Below are 23,247 nucleotides of genomic sequence, written 5' to 3'. Positions count from 1 at the left end.
GGCTGTATAAAAAGATATTTTATCCTCAATATATACACATTAAATAATAATCTCTGATCTATATACCCTTACAGCTGTAATTAAAATAACTGATAATGAAACAAACTATAAATCATTGTTCATTTGGGTTATTATAATTACTTGCTATTCCTATTTACTTTTTTAAGCGCTCACAAAAAATAGTGGGTATCCTTTAGCTTCAATATAATTAATTATGTCTTATGGTACTATTTATTTGAGAGAAGTAATCTATTATATTTGCTTACATAAAATATATTCCTACCTACTTTTTCAAGCAGCTTAAAAAGAGTATTGTTTTGAACAAATGGCTATGTAACTCAGGACATCCATTTCCTTGTAAGGCATAAACTAATCCGAAAGTCCACTGAAATCAGGATCATGAGTGCTAGGGGGTAAGGAGTTAATTTCATTGCAAAATTTCATTTTAATAGAGAAAAAATGTAGTTTTCCATAACATTTCTAACTTCCATTTAGTGAGCACCAACTATTGGCTTGATACTTTGAGGTCATTAATTTTTTAATCCCTCACAGTCTACAAATTGGACATAAATCTATAAATGTGTAAGTATCAAAGAGTCAAAGAGATTCGGTAACTTATTAAACTTTTAAATAACTAAAAAAAAGAATTTGGTATTAAAGTTCATGCTAAGAATTTCCCACTTTGCTCAAGATTACTAAACTCTCAACTGATATTACAAGAATGCCAGCTCCCATGACTGAGTGCCTAACCACTGTTCTGTATCCTTCCTCAACTTGTGGAAAAAGAATCTTTCTTAAAATAGCACAATAGTTTTCACTGGCAACTGAAATTAAGAGTACTTTCACTTATTTCATTGAGATACTAAATACCAGAATTCATGTTAATACCTGAGATTATATTCCATATCTCCATGAGAAGTGTTTTTCTTTTCCTTCTCCAGTACACTGGTTTTAATGACTCTGTGTAATATACTGAAACATGAATCAAGATAGTAGGCTGCTCAAAGAAATAAAAGTTGAAAATGGCTTTCACCATCAGAGAGAAGTTAATTATGAATTTGGAGAATTATCTACCCACATCATTAATTATTAATCCAAGAACTCAATAAAATACAAGGTATTCTCATTATCCTAGTATTAATTATCCAAGTTGCTATATTTATAGTTCTGTGTAGAGAAGTGAAATTTACCATACAATAAAATATTCTCTAGTAAACTACTTACAAAATTGATCTTCCCTCAAACACTCCCACCATGACTATCCCGATCCTCAGCAAAATAAGGTGCTTAAAAGAAAATGATTTTAATATAAATTGATGATTATAAAGGGTTTTGGAAAACTTAGTGAAATCTTGCCATATTTTTATGAAAATGACCTATGTTTTAAAAGCTACCATTCTATATTGTTCAAGATATTATATCTTCCTAAAAGTTATAACTATAACCTAAATGTTATTAAATGGAACAAATTATTTTCATGTTGTATTGTTTTCAGCCATTTAACCTTTTCTCACCATTTCTTGTAATTTTTGTTCTCCATATTTACCAAGTTCTCATTGAGAGACATGTGTTTTTCTTATATAGAAATCATTTAATATAGAAGACTTTCTTTATTTAAAATTTTTGAAATAGAGAGAACCTAAGGGACCAAGTAATCCAATCACTATCTCAAATTTCCTCAGCTATGGCTGTGCAGGGACAGAGATCTCTCAAGGTGTGGTCTTCCCTATTTTCCCTGGGTGATAAGTTCTTAATGAGCATTCAAGATGAAGTAAGGTCATTCCTTAGGAGAAGCTTTCTTGCTAACCTGCTTTCACATCTCAACTAACAAAACGCTAGATTAAATATCCATTTTTACCATCATGTATTCCATACTTGCTTATGAAGATCTACAAGAGTAGGGAAATATGTGAAGTCCTTCAGATGCACTGGCAAATAAGTGAAACAGTTCCTCAAATTTAAGTTTCTGTGATATGTACGTAACAGCAGGTATACAAGGGAAAAGACTATCATTTACAAAAAGAAAAGGATGGCCATATATCAAAGTACTAAGAAAAGGATATCTATGACCAATTTAAGACCATTTTAGTGAAAACTTCTAGGCATGATATAAATGGGAAAATTGAAAACCAAAATCTACATTTCTTTGTTTAAGAAAATAAACAGAAAACCTGGGTGCATCAATTAGTATATTATAGAACATCTTCTTAAAATGTCTTAAGGGATTAGGACATTTATTGTTTTCCCAACTTAAAGTCCATTAGTTAGAGGTTAATTAGGCACTTTTTTTTTCCTTACAGTTTCAAGATGGAGACTCAAATATAAAACTCAATGCAGGAAAGGAGAAAAGGGAGCAATAAAAAGAATTTTATGTCTTTATCAAGAGGAAAAATTTTCTTAGAAGCCTGTACCTAATACATTCTATTATCTGTAACTGACTCATAGGCTCAAATTAAGACAAAAACACAGCATGTAGGAAAGGAGTTTCCATAAACAGTGAAGCCTTAGATAAGACAAGATTCAGTACCTGTTGCTGGCACATTGCTATTCCCAAAACTGAAGAGAAGCTATTGCCAGTGGAAGCCAAACTTCTTGTAGACTATCACTATTATTTACAGGAATGTGTTTTCAAAGAGCAGCTTTGTCATATAAAGAGAAGAAAAGTGAAGAAAAATCCTAATAGAAATAAGTCAAGGAAAATGCTAGCAAGAGAGAAGCTGTCCATGCCAGGACTTCAGTGAACTGAAGGACACTGACATCAAGGGCCAAAACACAGTAGGCAAAAAAATATCTCACATAAATTACAGATTTGCTCAGAAATGAACATCAGGGGAAACAAGGACCAAGAAGAAAGGAAATGCTGACACTTCTAGGGAATTGGGGATTAGGAGTGAGGACCATTTCAGTTGACAGAGTTCTTTGGATCAGAACCAGACATTCTGTTTAGATATCAAGGAAAAGTACAGCTTAATAAAGTACTGGTGATGTGTGAATATTCGCAATTTTTTTATTAGTTTCCATATTTAACTGTTTCTTTCCTTACAAAGAAGGAGGAGGAGGAGGAGGAAGAGGAGGAGGAGGAGGAGGAGTCGCCGCCACGGCCTATGACAGGGGGGTTAGGGATATAGCTAAGTTGGTAGACTGCTTACCTTGCATGCACAAGACCCTGGGTTTAATCCCCAGGACCACGTGCACACACACATACACACACACACACACACACAAAGACAGAAAAATGTAAAAGTAAATTAAAATTACAGGTGGAACACAAACAATAATCCCTTTGTTGTAGTAGTGATCTTTGAAATGAAAGATGAATATAGACAGTATGAAAGATACAAGGAGGATTTCACAGAAAATAAACAATACATATTCAAGCCATGAATAAGAGACAGTATATATTTTAGAACTGAAAATCCAGTGAAAAGGGGGTGAAAAAAATATGTAAGGTAGAAGGTAAACCAAAGTCCTGAAGGATATGTTTTTAAAAGTTTAAAGAAAAGTAACTCCATGAGCAATGGTTTTGAAGATATTTAATTCTTGAAAGATCTCTGAGTTGTGAAGCCAATACTGAAGGACAGACAGGGATAAATGTGGAATTCTCTTTGCAGGCTACTGAGATCAGTTGAGAATTTGTTGAAGTGGCAATAGTGCATCTAAGGCTCTCAAGGAGAGATCTGGTATCATAGCATGGTCTTTGCTTTCAAATAAAAAGAGGCAGTGGATGGTAAAAACTTTTACTGAACCAGCTAACACTTGAGGACACACAGGTATTAGAAAAATTTATTTACCTAGTTGTGTATTTAATCGGGTGGGATGGCTGGAGAGTAGGAAATTCACAGTCTGCCAAGCTGAGTGGTGATGCTTATGAGACATGCAATGAAACAAGAGGAGCACAATGTTACACATCAAGGAATAGAAAGTCTGATTTGGGTAGGCCAGTGGAATCTGTGTGTTTGACTCTAGCCTTTTGCAGATTGCCTTTGGGAGCTCCTGTATTCTTCTCAGGATTCTCCAGACCTTATGTGTGTGTCATTTGATTTCACATGAATAATTTACATTTTTATCATTTTCTCAATTTAAATTGCTTAAAAAATATTTTATATAACAAATATTGCTTTCTACTCTCAGATTAACATATATCTCATTGGGTGGTTTTAATATTTTTAAAAAATCGGTTGTTACTATAAAGTAACCATGCTGCACATGAAAAGTGAAAATATCATTTTATAACATAACACAAATTAACGTTTATAAATTTTAAATATTATTATTAGTGAAACATATTTATAGCATCACCTTTTCTTTCTTTCCTTCTTTTCCAGTACTGAGCCTACCACATGCTAGGAAAATGCTCTGCCATTAAGCTACATTCCCAGTCCTTTAATTTTTTTGTGAAGTTGCTGATGCTGATCTTGAACTGGCAAGAACTTGCAATCCTTTGCCTCAGTCCCTGGGTATCTATCTGCCACTATGAGCAGTTTATAATATCACCTTTAAAAAAAATGTACCAGGGATTGAAACAAGGGTACTCAACCACTAAACCATATTCCCAGCAGTTTTTAGTTTTTATTTTGAGATAGGGTCTCCCAGTGTTTCTAAGAGCCAATGCTACGTTTGTTAGAGCCTTGCTAAATTGCTGAGGCTGGCCTTCAACTTATAATCCTCCTATCTCAGCTTCCAAAACTGCTGGGATAACAGGCATGCACCACCAAGCCCAGCTATAATACCATCTTAATATCAAATTTTTATTGAGCTATTCTTGGCATGATGAAAGATCAATGCTTCAATGTTTAATATCTATGAATTTAACAAGTCCAGTATATATATATATGTATATATATATATATATATCTGAACCCTGAAATTAAAATAATGAGATGTCAGTTGAATATCCTATATATAAAGTTTACACACAGCTATTTTGACAAAAGTATTCTTTCTTCTGGCACAAAAGTATCAAAGATATATAAAATATATACAGAAGAAACATATAAAAGCAGTTTCTTGAAGAAATTTATACTCAAAATTTCTGAGTTTACGCTTTTCTTCTTGTTCCATAGTTACGTTTTGAGTTGGGAAACTGTCATTTATAATCTAAAAAATATCAATTTGTAAAAAATACACAGGAGTGTCCCTGTCCCTAAAATTAACATGGTTTCTCATGGCACTAGATATTATCCACTGAGGTAACAGTGATTGCAGCAGAACTAGAATCAAACTCTGTCCTTTGTGGTACAAAACAGACCAAATTCTTCAGTAAACCAAGTTTCTGCAGAGAATTGGTTAGAGAGCAGCACAGTGTGATTACTACCACCTGGCCATGCTCAGTCCATCTTGTATGCAGCAATTTTTGCAGAATTCTCTCAAGGGCCTCATGGGTCATCAAAGGACATTGTGAGTTTTTCAGTCTGGTTAAAAAGATAAAAACTGCAAAAAAATTTGTGATATTCTGTTGTAATATCCCAGGTCCATCATGGTGCAACTGAGTGAAATAAATCACGTACAGTTTCTTCCACAGAGTGTTTAGTAGCTCCTGATAATTTCTTTCCCTCATGTCAACTACAGGTATGGGAGAAAATGTGACCAATAATTGGAGTAAGGATATAGCAGATTTAACAAGCCATTCTTTGTTTATGTTTTTTATTTCTAAAATAAGAAGAAAAGTATTTCTTTGTGGCACATTAATCTTACAACCATTAAACTTCATCACATATTCAATTTTAAATGGTAGTCATTTACCATGTGAAAAATTTTAAAGTGCCCAGTAATTAATGATGTGAGACATATGGAAATCACATTAAATTTAAATCATAGGATTGCTATTTTTAATATCAGCAAGCTCCTTTCCGTTTTTTTTTTCTTTTATTATCTATTTTCTGAAAGTAAACTTTCATTCATTTTTAAAATGCTTTCTACCTTGTTTCTGTTCCAATTAAATGATAAAGCATGTACGCACAGTTCAATATAAGAAGTAATTTCCTGTTTTGAATTTTTTAGATCAAGAGCACATTTCTCTTGAAATATGTAAATTTTGAATGTCAAAATATTTTTAAAAGATTAGTTATTTAGCATTGTTATATTAACCCATTCAGAATGGATTACCTCAAGTCCATGGGATTATTTCCAAAGTTACTTATTATAGAATAGAAATAATGCCCTCAGTATAGAAAAGTAGTATAAACATAAATTTGATGTACCTTATTTGTCTAATGTTGATGTTTAGCATTTGCACATATAATTATTGAGTTAATTAGTTAATTATATGACCGAATGAGAAAAATATCCCATAATAAAACAATGAATTACTAAGTGAAGAAAATGTTTAAATTCACACTGGGAATGGGTCAGGTTTTGATTAGGAAGACAATAAAACTAATAACTTGATGTAAACATATTAGAACATTTTTGAAATCATAAAACTTAAAAATAGAAAATTATGAATTCAACAATACTTAATTCCTATTTATTATTTTATCGAATATTTTTCAAGTTATATAGCTCAAAGAAATGTTTGAAAAGCAACCAAGTTTGAGAAAGTAAGTATTCTTGAAACCTTAGAAAATATTTACTTTGATTTCTTCATTTTAAAAAAGTAATGAATGCAGAGATTTAATGATTTTCTGAAGGCAAGACATTTAGATTATAAAGGAAGTAGGACCCAATTCATATATTTTCTTTATGTTCTTTCTATTATATGGTATAGTTGTTATAACCTCACTAATTTCTGGACATCCTACATAAGAAGGGATTACTATTTAATTCTATTTAATAATGTGTAATGAACCACTTGACACTAAAGATCCTTATAAGTGAACTATTTAGCATAAAAAAATTACAACACAGTACTTCATAGGAAACACAGACAGCAATTTGGCATCATGGTAGTTTATCATAAATCCCAAAAGTGCAGCATGATTTTATATAAAAGTTCAATTATACCAATGCAAATTAGGATAAAAACAAATGAAAAACAAAATCTCTCTCCAGCAATAGTAGGGTAAAAAACTCATCCCCAGGGTGGAACTATAACTGGTACAGAGTAACTTAAACAAAGAAGGAAAAAAAGTTGACAGAGAAACACAGTACTTCTTAAAAATCTTTTCAGACAAAAAAAGAAACAAAAAAAATTACCATATTGTAATTAATCAAGTTACGTTATGTGTTAATTATCTTAGTGATTTAGGCAAATATGCCATTTTAAAAATCAAAGATATATATTTTTGACTTAAGTAATCACATTTCTAAAAAAAAAAATTCAGTTTACCTGATTTTGAACAGATTATTTAGATTGAAATGGATTTTACAGATCACTGGGTCAAGATTATATCGATAATGCTTGAATTGATCTACATTATTCCTACAAGATAGTCATATGAAATTTTCAGTGACAAGAAGCCCCCAAAATCCACTGACTATTATTAAATGCATCTGGTACCATAATCTATTTTTGTGCATAAATTTCTTGTTAATCTGGTACCATAATCTATTTTTGTGCATAAATTTCTTGTTAATGCTTTTTAGATTCACACAGAACCATACACACATGTCGTTATTTCTGGTCTCAAACTACAAGGAAAATCCTAAGGCAAACTGTATGAAAAAGTAAAAATTATAATGGTTTATCTAAATTTTTTAATGATACTATATTCTGGTGTACTGTTTTATAATATCTAGGACAGCTTGTGATAATTTAATTAATTCATTAGTCAAGGCTGTTTTTTCCATCTTATACGATTTCTCCAAATTCACATGTGCCTCTATTCCTTGGCAAAATGTATAATTTTAGCCTTATTTACATTAGTTTATTAAAGGTTATTTTCCAAATTTTTTTTAAAAAAGAAACTAATGAAAATGTCAGGAAATACAGCTAGTAAAATAGATGGCATTAAGTAGGACAAAAGCATTAAAAAAATCACTTTTTTGTTCTTTCTTCATACCTCATTTGAGAAGAAATTTATGCATGAATGAAGACTTACTGATTGACTGTAATAATCAACAGTGAAGAATGTGTTACTTAAGCTCCTCTATTTATTCTGTTGATTTGAAAATGCTAATCATCTTTAGCATTATTGGTTTCTAATGACATCCATATTTTTTAGGTTGTAAAAGCCAATGAAAAGAACTGAATATATAAAAAGAATAATTACACACTGTGACAAATTCAAAGTATAAAATTAAAGTAACTGATAAGAAAGTACAGTTTATTCTTTTTTCAAAGGGTCATCTTGGACAAATTATTTAATCTCTGTGTGCCCTTGTTTCCTGAGCTGTAACCTGGTGATAAGAATAGATGTATTGTTTTGGAGATGATTAAAGGAGTTAATACCTATAAAGCTTAGAATAGTTCATGACACTTCATATGAACTACATGTTGAACAACAAATATATTGTTTTTAAAAAATCATTAATAAATTTAGGAAATAACAATACATTGAACAGAATGTATAATATTTGTACTAAGCATAGGAGATGTGAGAGAGAGAGAAGAGAAAGAGAGAAAGAAAGAAAGAAAGAAAGAAAGAAAGAAAGAAAGAAAGAAAGAAAGAAAATAAGAAAATAGATGCATATATTGATAGAAAATACCAGTTCTTAAAAAAATACCTCCCCTCAATGTCTGGTGAATGACAGTGAAGAATGTAGGCAATTATAATTCTGTCTAATAGGTTCCCTAATAGAGGTATGTGAATATTATAAGAGCACATGGGAGACAATTAAAATATAATACCTTGGTTTTACCATCAATCATGGAGATTCTTTAATTCAAAGAGATTTGAGAATATTAATGGATGTTTACTATAGATCTCTCTATAAAACAGAAAATAAAGGTAGGTTCTTTCACAATTAACAAGATGCATTTCCACACATTTGTTCAGAATTTCTCTGTGTTACTAATGCTTATTTTATAAACTTTATAAGCGAGAGTTCAGGAAAACAAAGACACTTTCATGTCCTAGTACTGGCAGTCAGGTTTCCAGACTCTTAGTAGCAAGATTTCTCTGTCTAATCGTGTATGACAATCATATTATTTGAATTCCATGTGAAATTTTCAAATATTAATTATTCAAATGTTGAAAATTCTAATATTGAAATATTAGCAGTGAATATGTATTAATCAAGATTAATTTATTTATTTTCATTCTAATTTGTTATATATGACAGCAGAATGCATTACAATTCACATTACACATATGGATCACAATTTTCCTATCTCTGTTTGTATACAAGGTATATTCACACATTCGTGTCTTCATACATGTTCTTAGGGTAATAATGTCCATCTCATTCCACCATCTTTTCATAGTGGGGTTCTGAAGGGAAGCATAGGAGGATTAGCTGAATTCTAGATAGGGTAAAGGGGTATGAGGGAAAAGGAAGGGGCATGTGGGGAGAAAAACTGTTGGAAAGAGAAAACTGATTTTTAAAATTTTGATAGTGTCAGAAAACTATGATGTTTAGTTTTAATTTGTAAATTAAATAAAAATCTCAAAATTAAACATAGAATTTAATCAATTCTCATGTATTTTTGGGAACCTTCTATTTATTATTATCCCAAGTATCACAGAAGTTAAAACAAAGCCCAAATAATATTGATGTAAAAAGGACTTACTTCATTCAGCAAATGAAAAAAAAATTCATTTAATAGAGAGCAGATAAACAAGTACATGTGTAGGTAAATTTGAGGAAATACATAAAATACATTCAAATGAAATATTTCAATTATTGAAAAACAGAAATTTTCCATGGAATGATGTTAGTGGAGAAAGGGATATTAAATATTGGCCACATGTCTTTATCCACACAGAAAAGCTACTTCTACAACAGTGGTGATGTGTGATGCACCTGCAATTTTTTTCAGGAATCCAATATATTTTTTATTTCTATTACACTATAAAGAGTACTGCACTGGTGAACTGAAACACTCCAGTCATCTTATCAAGTTGCCCAACTCATCTGAAAAATAGCTTTTGTGTGCTCAGTGTAGAAGAACAACTGTCAAACTAGATGCAAATGTTACCATAGTGTTTCCTGACTTGACAGGTTGACTGCACAGGGGACTAAATATAATGACTCACTAAGGAGCAATAAAGACTACAAAGATAAAATAACAGTATTATCCATCAAGGGAAGCAGGTTCTCTGAGATCTTTTTTTTTCCTGTGTGTGTGTGTGTGTGTGTGTGTGTTAAAATCCAATGTTCCTTGAGTAACACATGTCTGGAAAAGATCAACTTTCTTTGGTCTTTTTTTTTTTTAATTTTATACTATTGAATGATGAGACCACATCTCCCAAAAAGGTGATAAGAGATAATATGACACATGGAAGGGCAATGGAACCCAATTCTGTCACAAGTGATACAAGTTGAGAGAGCTTAATTGACCAAATGTCTAGTCTGCTTTCTTTTTTCTTCTAACCTTGGTTTTCTTCCTGAACACCCAGGACCTTGAAGGCCTATGGGTGAACCCTCAGCTGCCCCATAAATTCTGTCCACCACTACAGGTAAACACCTGTTCCTCTGCAGTCTCTGGGCTATGGATGGTACATGGGAGAGGGAAGAACAGAGGTTCATCATCAGGGATGTCTGTACACAGATACTGGTGGAGGAACAGGTTCATGGTAGATGGGATCCCTTGGCTTCCTACAAGCTTTGCTCTGTGGAGGAGGTTGCTGATGGAGAAATGACAACACTGTCCCCTGGCGTGAAGAGCCCAAGGCAAGAATCACCCCTGATTTAAAGGCATTAGTGCAAAGGAAAAGATCAAGCTTTGGAGGCCTGAAAGATCTTTTTAAGAAAAAAATAAATAAGTAACACATAAGTAGGACAAAGAAAAAGAACAAGTTGTCAGGATTTCTTCTAGAGCCTCACATAAGGAAAGTCCAGAAAATTGAGCTTCCTCTACCTCATGGTCATGTATTCTAGCTGCCAGAGTGAAAAGTAGTGAGGAGAGGTGTCAGATGGCCAGAAGAGTTTTTAAGGTAGCTTGGCTTTAGGAACCAGTAAGTGGGTTCACAAGTGGTCCCTTCACGGGTCTCCTTTTGGAGTTCTCTAGTGTTGGGTAGATGCAAATTTTTTTTCTTCTCTTTACTGGATCTCTTCATCCTTCTACTTAGCTCCCCCCAAACCCTGCCAACTTCCTGACCAGCTCTAAAATCCAAGATGTTGTCTCTTTCACAACTGTCTGGCCCTCACTCTTTAGATTGTTTGGGCAGGGCTATGTCACTAAGACATAAGTCTTTAGTGCTTCTCAACACAGAGAGCACATCTGAAATTCTCTGATGGCTTTTTTTGAAAGCCTTTTACTGTGCTTGTGATTAGAAAGCCACCCACCCCCAATTACAACTTCTTCCAAAACTTGGGGTAGAGATTCATATTTATGCAACAGCTTTCTGTATAGAAATTTCTTCACTTACCTCCTCTGACAGCTTGTTTCACCCCTGAATTAATCAAGCTCATGAAATAGTTGTTGTTTCTTTGAGAACATGCCTTGGGCAGAGGGGCAGAGGGCTGTTTTATGTTAATAGTATTATCCTGAGAATCAATGTTATCCATACCTCAGTTTGATTTTTATTATTTGGAAGAGTTTCAAGGCACCAAGTGACGAAGGATAAAACAAAGAAAACTATTAGTAAAGAATCATAAGAATTTACATAAGAACCTCAGTGAAATTTACTTTCATTTTGTACATTTCCAATAAGAATTAATGATTGGGATTTAGAAAAGAATTTTGCTCAAAATGCATGTGTGTGTGTGTGTGTGTGTGTGTGTGAGTGTGTGTGTGTGTGTGTGTACCTATGTGTGTACCATTTACCTTCTTCCATTAATACTACTCACATAAGTTCACATAAGTTCAGAGAATATCAAGACTCTTCTTTCAATCCAAGATAGCAAGTTAGGATTACAAACATGCTTTAGCACAAGTATAGTTAGTAATACAGTACTTGGCAAAATATAAGTTATTAGTTTTACAACTATATTTAATTTGCCAAGTTGCCCAACTATACATTGACTTACTTTTATTTTCACAATTCACCATTTCCAGTGCCAGTACCCTACTCCAACCAACTGTCAGAATCATTGAAACGTTTTCATGGCAACAAAATTTATGCTCCCTTTAGTGTTGTTGTTCTGGCAAAAAGTTAAGGGCTAGTTCTCTGGAAGAGGGACATAGCCCTGATTTGTAGGATTTTCCAACTGCTATGTCAATACACTCACCACAGTGAATTTCAAGCTTCCAAAGAAAAATCACTGAGCCAGGAGTTGAGGAGAGCTCACAAATAAGACCTCCCAAATGGGCTCCAATTCATCACTACTCTCATCAGACACAATTTGTTCTCCACAGCAAACCAGGAGAAAACTTTCAAAAGCAAACCTGATCATGTCACTGGGCCCTAATTTAAAAACTGTTTTGCCCTCCTTTTGTTCACACAAACCTTCTGGTATTTCTCTGTGAGGACCCATCACTAGTGCAATTTAACAAGCTGTCCTATCTGCTGAAAAGCTCTTCCTTCGCTCTTTCACTTTGTTATTCTTCAGATCACAACTCAAGTGTCTTACTCAGGGAAGCTTTTCCCGATGTCCTTGGCTATGTTAAAACTCCTCACAAGGAACCCTTAGAACAAGATATACCTAAACATTACAGCCATGGTCACAGCTACAATTTTGAATTTCTTGTTGAAATTAATTGATCATTCCTCTGGTTATGCTCTAAGTTTTATGAGGGACTACATCTGCTTTTTGACAATATCTCACACCCTATGCACAGTGCCAAGAACAAACAAGCTTTCCAAAATTACCTATTGTGACAGATTAATTAATAAGTGAGAGCATAACCAAATAGGTCCTTTTGAAATTTACAAAGGAAAAATCAAAAATTAGCTAATGACATATTTTTGATATATGCCTAATACAACTACAGTTTGTAAAATTATTTTATTGATATTATAAAGTGTACTTAACTTTTCCACATTCAGCATATATTATTCAGATGAAACTAAGTACAAAGAACAGATAGAACCTTAACCAGTGTGGTTTAAGTACCTTCTGACAATCAGTTAGTTTCAACCATTCTTTAAAAATAAGACTTTGGTACTGAAAAATAGCATCTGTGCCCTCTCTTAAGAATCCCAAGGAACCTTTGTCATGTCCACATAAGAAGGCGCTACAAGAGACCTTGAAGCTTTAAGTGAAAGCCACCACGATTAATTACTATTTTAATTCCACAAACTGAACCGATGAATCAAATATCTCAATCAGATTAGATTCCTCCATATAAAATAAAATTTAAATATGGAAATAGACAAAGAAATAAGAGGAAAATTTATTTTCTTTCACCCCTATATTTCTAACATTACAATGGCCATAAAAGCCCTTCATTTCAGACACTGAGTCATGGTGTGTGCAGAGTATTTACATTTCGGCAAACGTATTTCACATAAAGCATGGACATAACCCCAAAACAATTATGAATATTATTTTATTACCTTGAAATTCTTATTCTTTATGTACATGTTATGTGTGCACAATTGCATGTAATTTATTGGAGAAATGTATAGTTTTTGGGTTACCTGATCAATTTGGATAGATATTTGAGCATACTTTCAATACTGTAATCTTTAATAAATTAATAAAACTTCAGATGACCCCAACTTTCTATGCTTAGGATGAAATATTTCAAAAATGTGTACTCTTTGTGAGAGTTCATAATTTTTCTATTTTCTAGAAAGTTTATCCTTTCCATGATGTTCTGAATTATGTATCTGAAAACTGGCAAGTAAAGCAAAATCCACACCTCTGTTTCCTGAATAAAAATGAATTTTGAATATATCAGCAACAGAAAACTTGTGAATCTTCCTACTATAATATACAAAATGCAGCTTCCCTTCTTAAGACATTTACATACTTTCTTCCTATCATTTGTTGTGCTAATATATGCATACTTTGTTCCTAATAGAAATTCCTAATTACAAATTTTCCTTATTGAATATGCCTAAAAATGGATAAATACATGAGAATATTTAATAAGAAATTGCCCAAAATAATGATTTGTAATCAGAGTATAAAAGTTGATAAGATAATATAAATATTTCATTCATGAAATGTTTCTTCTCAATTTATAATAATAATTATAATACTAGAGTGAACCAATTTTTTAAATTGATTTTCATAAATTTATATTGATCTATAAACCAGATCTCACTTTAGATAATCATATGTCTAACCGAAATATATACCTCACAATGGACAAATGGTATATATTCTAGTTACACAGTGATTTAATTTTTTAGGTGCATGTCTTTTTCCCTTTACCTAGATTATAACACCTTCAGAAACAATATATTTATATAGTTTTATGTATATTATTACATATTCTGTAAGATTATGTATAATCTTACAAATCACCTATATGGATAAAATTATTCCAGTGCTTAACAAGAGATTTGTTAAGCTCTGAATTATATAACTTTATGAGTCTTATGGTTCAAAGATTCAGTGGTTTATGAATTTATATGAAAATCCTGTAAAATAGAAGGGAAAATTTACTTAAGGAAGTAATTTCATCCTGAATTAAATTTAATCTTGATACAAAGGAAACATGTCCACTTCTATCCTTCAAATGTTTCTGTATCATAGCAATAGGTTGTTATCTTATTTCTAGTAGTTTACCTTATGAGAAATACGAGACTATAAAACTGATATCATACAGGGGTCTTATAAATCAATCTATAAAAATGCAATGTGGTTACTTATTTAATATATTTCTTGTAAAAAGAATTACAAAATTTATATATTCTTGCCTCCTTATTATGTTTGAGACCTTGCAATATGAGGCAAAGTAACTGTCACATTAAAAAGCAACTAACAAATGGGTGGAGCCTTAGCTCAGTGGTAGAGCACTTGCATAGGATGTTTGTGATCCTGGGTTCAATTCCCAGTACCACCAAGGCAAAAAAAGGAATCATACATAATTTATAAAGTAAACAAATTATGGTAGTGAAAAATATTTAAAAACTTTGCCCAAGGTCTCCTTGCCACCAAGTTATACTGCCTTCCAATAGTACAACCAGATCAAATATCATGAAATAAAATTAAACGTGTAAACATTATTTAAAATAAAAAATGAAGATACACATATTATATTTTATATTTTTATTAAATATCTACAAACATAATAATGAATTCTAATTTTTAAAATGACTGGTGATGATATTGCAAAGTGTATTGAACATCCATTATTTTGACTCACATCATCAATCTCTGCCTTCTTTTACCAAAGTCATTAATATTTCAAATATTGAATCACCTTCTCCTTTCAATTTCTCTTATGTTCCAGAAAACCTGGTTCTAGACATGTCATCAAACACTTTTGGGTAAAGGGACAGCTTCAGACAAATGAAGTCAAATAACCTAAGCAGTCAACACCAATGACACTCAAAGCTGGACCATATTGTTTTTATTTAAGAGAAACCATTTAGTATTACTCGGTTTGTTGAAAAGATAAGCATCTATCTCAGTTGCTACTGAAGGAAGTAATGTCACCACTTGAAGAATCTAAGAAAAATGGGAACTCTTGGACAAGACAGGAAACCAAAGAGATGGAGACAGGAAAAAGGATCCTTGACAATATGGTTGAGTACCACACCCAACTCTACATAAATTTCTATCTCAATACTTTTTTCTCATTAGTACACTTTAACTATACAGAATAGTGGGGTTTATTGTGGCATATTTGTATATATGTGTTGACCACATCTACCCCTTCTCTCCTATATCCATGAGACAATAAAAACCACTCTGCTTCATTTTCTGAAGCCAGTTTGCTTTGGGTCCATTCTCATTTAAAATCAAGAATTCTAACTTAATTTTCAGCTAACAATTTTGACTTTATATTGTGTTTTCCCCCATATACTCACACCCATCATTTAATTCTCAAAATTACAGTCAGTGGTATATAGGGTATATGATCTCCATTTGAAAGATGAATTCAATTAGATCACAACTGAAAATGCATGCTAGAAAATATTTAAATAGCTTCCTTAAGATCACAATTGAAGGGAAATATTAGAAAAATTAAAACATGAGATAGTTATGTCTTCCAGCTCTGCTCAAATGGTATTAAAAATATAATGGAGACATTAATCAAGAACTGTTAACTGATAAAATGTGAGATATGATGAAGGAAATGTGTTAAGATTTTAAGAAAAAAAATGATGGTAGCTTTACATAACTATGGAAATCAGAAAGAATCAAGATTTTAAGGGGGATAAAATTGATCAATAATTGGATTTTAGGCACACTTAGGAAGTTCTGGTAGGACATTTCATTGGTCAAGTGTGTTCAACAACTTTAAATATTCGACTTGCATTCAAAAGAGCCTTTGGGAGAGGAATATATGCCTGGAATTCTCCAGAATGTCAATAGCTGAAGCTGTGGCAAGGGCAACAGAACTAGCACCTATGGATTGCTGGATCTCTGGTCCTTCAGTAACATCACCTCATGTGATCCTCATAGTGGGGGTGGAAATACCATCCCAATTAACAGACAGGGAAAATAAATTATAGAGCTTAGAAAAACACCAATAATTCCTTTCTAACATATAGCAAAACTGAGATTTTTAAAAAAGGTCTCTCTGACTCAAAACAGCAAGGGCTAATAAAATCTGTACAAATTTGTCATATTGCTGAGGAAGAATGTTTAAATGAAAATATGAATGCTGGTCTATTACATATCTCAGAATAAGAATGACATTTTACCAAGTAGCAAAAGACTGGGTAAAAATACATGTAATAACACCACTCATCAGTTTGATCAGAGTCCTTGAAAAAGAATTAAAAGAATTTAAGATCCAAGTTACAACTACATAAGTTCCCTGTGTAAACTCAAACATATTGCAGGAAAATACATTTAAGCTTTCTAATATAATTCACTTGGCAAATATGAGATGTAATTTTCTCCCTATTAGACAAAAAAATGACTACTGGAACCTAAAAATAAGACTATATTAAGAACAGTTAAATTGTTTTCACTTTTAGATTATATTAAAACTGAATTACAATCATTACTTTCTGCATTGGCTAGTAATTGTTTCCTCTATAATGAGAATATTAATAGTGAATGTCTTCATGCAATCAAATATATGCATTGGTCCATTTGAATTCAATAATATAGAATATAGCATTAAGGGATTTTTTTCCTAATTGACTTCACAAAGAGTATCACACACTACCCTTTTCTAGGAACTCTCTCTTTAGAAACTTATTATCCAGCAGGAAGACATGCAAGAAGCAAACAACTACAATACAGTGCAATCCAGTGGTATCTCCTGCCTGTTCTTGTAAGGGTCAGGCATGGATCACTGGCAGCACTAAAGCATCACATAGTCTTTAATTTGACAGTGTCTTCAAACAGACACTGGACTATTTTACCTGGGAAATCAACAGCAGATTTTTCTTTTTCATTTTTTTAGTGTTTAACTAGTAATAATTGCAATTTATTGAAGCTTTGATGTAAATATATATTGTATTTGTTACCATGATTCAATAATCTTTGGGTTATTATAAGAGTAAAATTCTATGATTTATTTAATGTAAGATCAATTATAAATTTAAATAAAAGTCTGAACTATTAAATGACAAAATATACTTTATATATTTCCATTGAAACTATTTTATTGAACAGATACACATGTTCATAAAATGCATGTATATATCATAAGCCCTTTTCATAAAATGTGCACACCTATGACAACCAGCACCCAGATTAAGAAATACAATGTTGCCAGCAACCTGGAAACCTTCTGTGCTTTGTTTCACATGATACCTCACAATTCCTAAGACTCCATATATTTAAATAGTGTAGCTTTGTTTTGTGATAATGAAAATATTTATAAATAGTCACATATTCTTTATAAGAATGCAAAACACTTTAGGCTAAGAAGTTTATATTGAAAACTGATTACATTTTAGAAAACTGAACCTACACACATAAATATGCAATCCAAGAACAGGGCATCTGCAATCAGTGTTAAGTAAAATGTCCAGATTACTTACTCATGTCCGAAATATTAAGGTAACAAAAGCAACTTAAATGACACGTGGTTCAAACACATAAAGTTAGGAGATGGTGGTTATTTATTGAAATAACAGATTGATTTTTTTAAATGTGCAAGATTCATTTCTGTTTTCCCCATAATCTAATATGAACACATTTCTTTTACATCACTGTTTCTGATCAAGTTTATTCTGTTTAGTTTTGTGATTGATTTCACAAATCTTGAAAAATTAAATGAACAACTTACTGTCTGGAAGTCTCAGGAAATTTTGGTTCTTCTCTTTTCTTCATTTCTATTGCTGGTTCCATTGGAGTGAGAACTACAGCAGCACAGGAGACTACAGAGTGGTATGAATCCTCCCTGCAAACTGTATTTTAAAGAAAATTGTAAATGTCAAAATTATTTATCATCTACTTTCCCTTACCCCTTTTCTCTTTTCTCTTTTCAGTCAAATAAAAGAAATATTTCAACGAAAACATTAATTATCATTATTATCCTCATTTGTCATTTTCTATGCTGTCTTTCCACTCTCTAGCTAAAGAATAGAAAATGCATAACACACACATATATAGTAAAATGTATCTTTAAAACATATCTGTATAATCAGTACTGAGATGCATAAATCATGCATTGCCAGCACACTAAACCAGTCGTCCCTTCCCAATCACCACTGTAGCTCCAAACTTAATCAATTATTAGTATCACTGGTATTGCCATGAAGTAGCTGTGCCTATTTCTGATCATTATCCAAACAGAATTATAAATTGACATATATTCTTACATGGGTGACATTTTATTTAATGTATGTTTATAAGATTCATCCATATATAGCAACACTTGGTTCATTCTAAAAGCTATACAGTTTCCATTGGATGAATATACCACAATTCTGTATATTTTTATTGGTAATAGACATGAGTTATTTCTAGTTTGGGGCTATATCGAATGTCCATAAACATTCTTGTACTTGTTTGGTCAGTATGCAAACAGGTTTATATTGGGAAAACATCTAAAATCATAATAGTTCTTAGGGTATGCTCATGTGGTTTGTGTTTTGCCTAAGCAGATACCACCAGGTTTCTGAACAAACTATACTGATTTACATCACAAAAACAGAGGTTTTCAGTTTTCCACATTCACAACAACAGTTTTGTGACACTTTTCCTATTAAAATTTTAATAGTCTATTGTGTATTGCTGCATAACAAATTCACACAAACTTAGCAGTAACAGCACTGATCTAATGTATTAAAGATCTGTAGGTAAGGAACATGATAGGCTCAACTGGTTACTCTGCTCATGATCTTAGTAGTCAAATGTCAATGTGTGGGCCAGGCTGGCTACTTAGGAAAAGTTGTAGAATGAATCCACCTTCAAGCTCATATAGTTTGTTGGCAGAATGTGCTTCCTTCTGGACGTAGGACTCATCTCCTTACCTTGCTGGCTGATGGTAGGGATAGAGTCATGTTTCATTTCAGAATTCTGCTTTCCAGAGCCATTAAGGACATAGTGGATCACATTTTAATTTTAATTTGCATGCTATTTGATAAGTGATGAAACTGAATATACATATATTCAATCCTCATTTTACATAGTTTTAATACAAAATTTTTCTGTTAAATGATTTAGTTAAAAAACACCAATTACCAAAAACATATGGCTTGAATTTCAGCTAGCATGGTGTGTCAACTGTGCATATTGTGTAAAACACAATCTTCTCTGCTAGCTCTTCAGTCCATAAATCACTATGTAAATAACAGATATGCATCACGATCAGCGACATATGCATTGCTGCATTCAATATCTGTTGATTATTGATCACTAGGTATAAGCTATTTACTTCAATCACAGACAGTCAAGTGTGTGGTTGCATTATTTCCTTGCTTCCCAGTGATAAATTAGCATAGCATTTTATGAAAACAGACAATCTGAGGGAGGAATTTGACAATTAAAATAAAAGTACAGCAAAGAAATGAAAATTCATATTTTAATTTCTTTTAAGTTTTATTTATCACAAGACATAAACAGCAAAGTGATATTAAAGTTGAATACAGAATTTTGATATTCATTTATGTAAGTACCCATTTTAAGAATTAAATGGAAAGAATATAAGTTAGATCCTTTATCAATGAAAAAAGAGGTAAATAATAAAAATGAGAGCATCAATGTCCCCCAAAGTCTTCTGTGCTGAAGGCATGATCCAAAGTGCTGCAATGTTCAGAGGTAGGGCCCTTGGGATGTTATTGGATGGTGATGGTTTTGAATTTCTCAGTGGATTAATTCATTGAAGGATCCACAATTCAATGTCATTATTGGGAGGCGGTGAATACTGTGGCGATTGGAATGTAGTTAAAGGAAGGAAGTCATGGGGGCATATTCTGGAAGGGTATATTCCATCTCCAACCCTTCCACTCTGTGCTTTGCAGCCACCTTCAGGTGAGCAGCTTTGCTTGACATACCCTTCTGCCATGATGTTCCACCTCAGGTCAGAAAGAACCCTGTGACCATGGATTGAAACCTCTGAACACTGAGCCAAAATAAATCTTTTCACTTCTAAGATCATTTTTCAAGTATTTGGTCATAGCCAACAGAAAACTGACTAACACAGGGAGGTGCAAGTCATCCAGAAAGAATGGAGCCATAATCTCAAGGAAAAAGAAGTGCAAGAAATGAACCCAGGGCTCTTAGTTTTCCCCCTTAGCTGAATTATTAATTTGTTCAGGACTAGAGTCTGATATACAACATAGATATCTAATAAAAAGCTAATCAGAATTACTATCTTCTGGCCACTATCTTCTCAAGAGACAGAAATTCATGTCCAGTATGTGTCAAGCAGGAGGAGTCATGATTCCTCTTTGTTTTCCTAAAGCTTTCAAATATAGGTTTTGTTTTTTTCATTTAAATTTAATATTCTCTACTACTTCTTTGCATGACCTTTGGAACAAACAATTCCACACAAGTTGGGAGTAGAAAGCAGTATTATATTTAAAATTCCCTCTATTGGAATGAAGATTCCTACTAGTGAAGAAATAGACTTTGAAGAGTATTATCGATTTATTCCTCTGGGTAAACAATCACATATATTCATTAAATATTTACTGAACTATTGTCATGTTCCAAGAAATAGTATTTTACTGTGGACAAGGAAAAAAAATTCCTTCCCCAATTTACCAATGAGGCTTTTATTTTATAAAGAATATATCTCAAGTATTAGGGCAGTAAACTCCGAGAAGATCAGATGAAAGGTTTTGTATACATCTCTATGAAGTAAAATGGAGCTTTGTTATTTCAAAATAGGAAAATAGTCAAGCAGGGGAAAATGCTGTTAACTAAACAAGGATGAAATGAAAAAAAAACCAGTGATATCTGCTTACACAATGTACATTTAATTTCACTACCTAAATTTTATGACAGAAATATTGAAAAATGAAACTACATTCCAAATTATGTGTTAAAAAAATAAGCAAATGGAAGAATACAACCATTTACTTGTTAAGATGATTAATTGGCCTGTCAAAAAATGGGTTCTTGGGAGTGCCATGTAAATGACTAAGTTTTCATATTTTGCAGGAATTAAATTACATTCATATTTTAATTTCTTTAAGTTTTATTTATCATAAACACAAGAATTAGTATAAAAACTACAAGTTAAGACAATAAGTAATAGATAAATTATAACAAAAAAGAGTTAATGGTGTGATTAAAAGAACAGTAAAAATTCAAATAATATTTCTAGGCCATTCTTCACTTTAAAGAGGAAAGAAAAAATTTTTTAAAGCCTTAGTAATATGTAACTGAGAGGAGATAATTTCTGAGAATCAGTAGAGAAATAGATAGTTATGTGAAAAACAAACACTAGCAAAAGATATTCTTCAAACCCCATGTTTACATTTCAAAAATAAATCAAAACCTTTCATTATAATGATATGGAAACTACTCTGTATAGCACTTTGGTTAGCATCTAAAAAATAAGTTCCTGGATATTACTTTTTTTAAATTTTATCCTCTCACAAGTGCATGAATTACTTTGGGAAAATGACATAAATATTACTAAATAAAGGTAAAACATTTTTCATTAAAATAAACTTTGAATGATGAAAAGAGAAGTTTGTTAAAAAAAAAAAAAAGACCTCAGTAGTGGAGTTTAATTAAACATGTGCTTTTTGAGAAAACATTCCAAAGTCTTGTTGCCATAGAGAATTTTACAAAATAATACAGGTGTCAGTGAGAAACAGGGAAACCTATATTGATAATAATATTCATTTTATATCCCTAATACAACATTTTACATATTCCTATTTAAGAAAAAAATTCAAATATTCCTAATACATGAAAAATTATTGCCAGACTCTTACATTACAACGTAAATGTGGATAAAATAATGCATGGCATTGTGGTACATGCGTACAATCCCAGCAACTTTGGAGGCTGAGGCAGGGATACCCTAAATTCAAGGACAGCCTTAGAACTTACTAAGACTCTATCTCAAAACTTAAATAAATAAATAAAGGTATTTGGGTATAACTCATTGGTAGAGCACCCCTTGGGTACAATCCCCACCCAGTCTCTCTTTCTTACACACACACACACAAAAAAAAAAAAAATCTCTCTCTCTCTCTCTCTCTCTCACACACACACACACACACACACACACACACACACGCATACACAAAGATTCAGTGTAAATAAAATGAGAATACTATCCATAACCAATTATAAGTTTCTTACTCCTTCACTAGTAATACAAGGAATATGTTTCAGATACATTAAAACTTAATGTATTTTATTCACATTTGTAGGGTTGAACAATTTTTAAAATTTTTTTATTTGCTCTTTTTAGTTATACATGACAATAGAATCTATTTTAATATATCATACATACAAGGAATATAACTGTGCATTTTTGTGTTGTATGTGATGTGGAATTACATCGGTTATATATTCATATATAAATACAGAAAAGTTATGTCCAATACATTTTTTAAAATAGAATAAATTAATATACTTTGTTGAATATATTGATCATTTAAAAAAACAGGAAAGCAATTTTTTCTCAATATTGAGAAATATTGCTTATGTACTAAGCAATTAAATAATTGTCAGTACAATTCAAACCTTGCTTTTCAATAAAATATGATATAAATTATTAGATAAAGGTAGCTATAGCTTTAAAACCCAAAATGTAGGAAAATTGTTGCT

At 32.1% G+C, this 23,247-nt stretch overlaps 1 protein-coding gene across 1 annotated transcript in view; it reads right to left on the bottom strand.

Moving 5' to 3' along the window:
• Positions 1-23,247, bottom strand: part of Ccser1 (coiled-coil serine rich protein 1) — a 1,027,931-nt gene that overhangs the window by 886,745 nt on the left and 117,939 nt on the right. Inside the window, exon 4 of the mRNA XM_077803585.1 lies at positions 18,296-18,416. Within this exon, the coding sequence (XP_077659711.1) occupies positions 18,296-18,416 (121 nt within the window). The remainder of the gene's footprint in view (positions 1-18,295; positions 18,417-23,247) is intronic.

Source organism: Urocitellus parryii, chromosome 10 (assembly GCF_045843805.1).
Source record: "Urocitellus parryii isolate mUroPar1 chromosome 10, mUroPar1.hap1, whole genome shotgun sequence".
Taxonomy (NCBI): Eukaryota; Metazoa; Chordata; class Mammalia; order Rodentia; family Sciuridae; genus Urocitellus; species Urocitellus parryii.
This window is presented reverse-complemented; position numbering and strand designations above follow the sequence as displayed.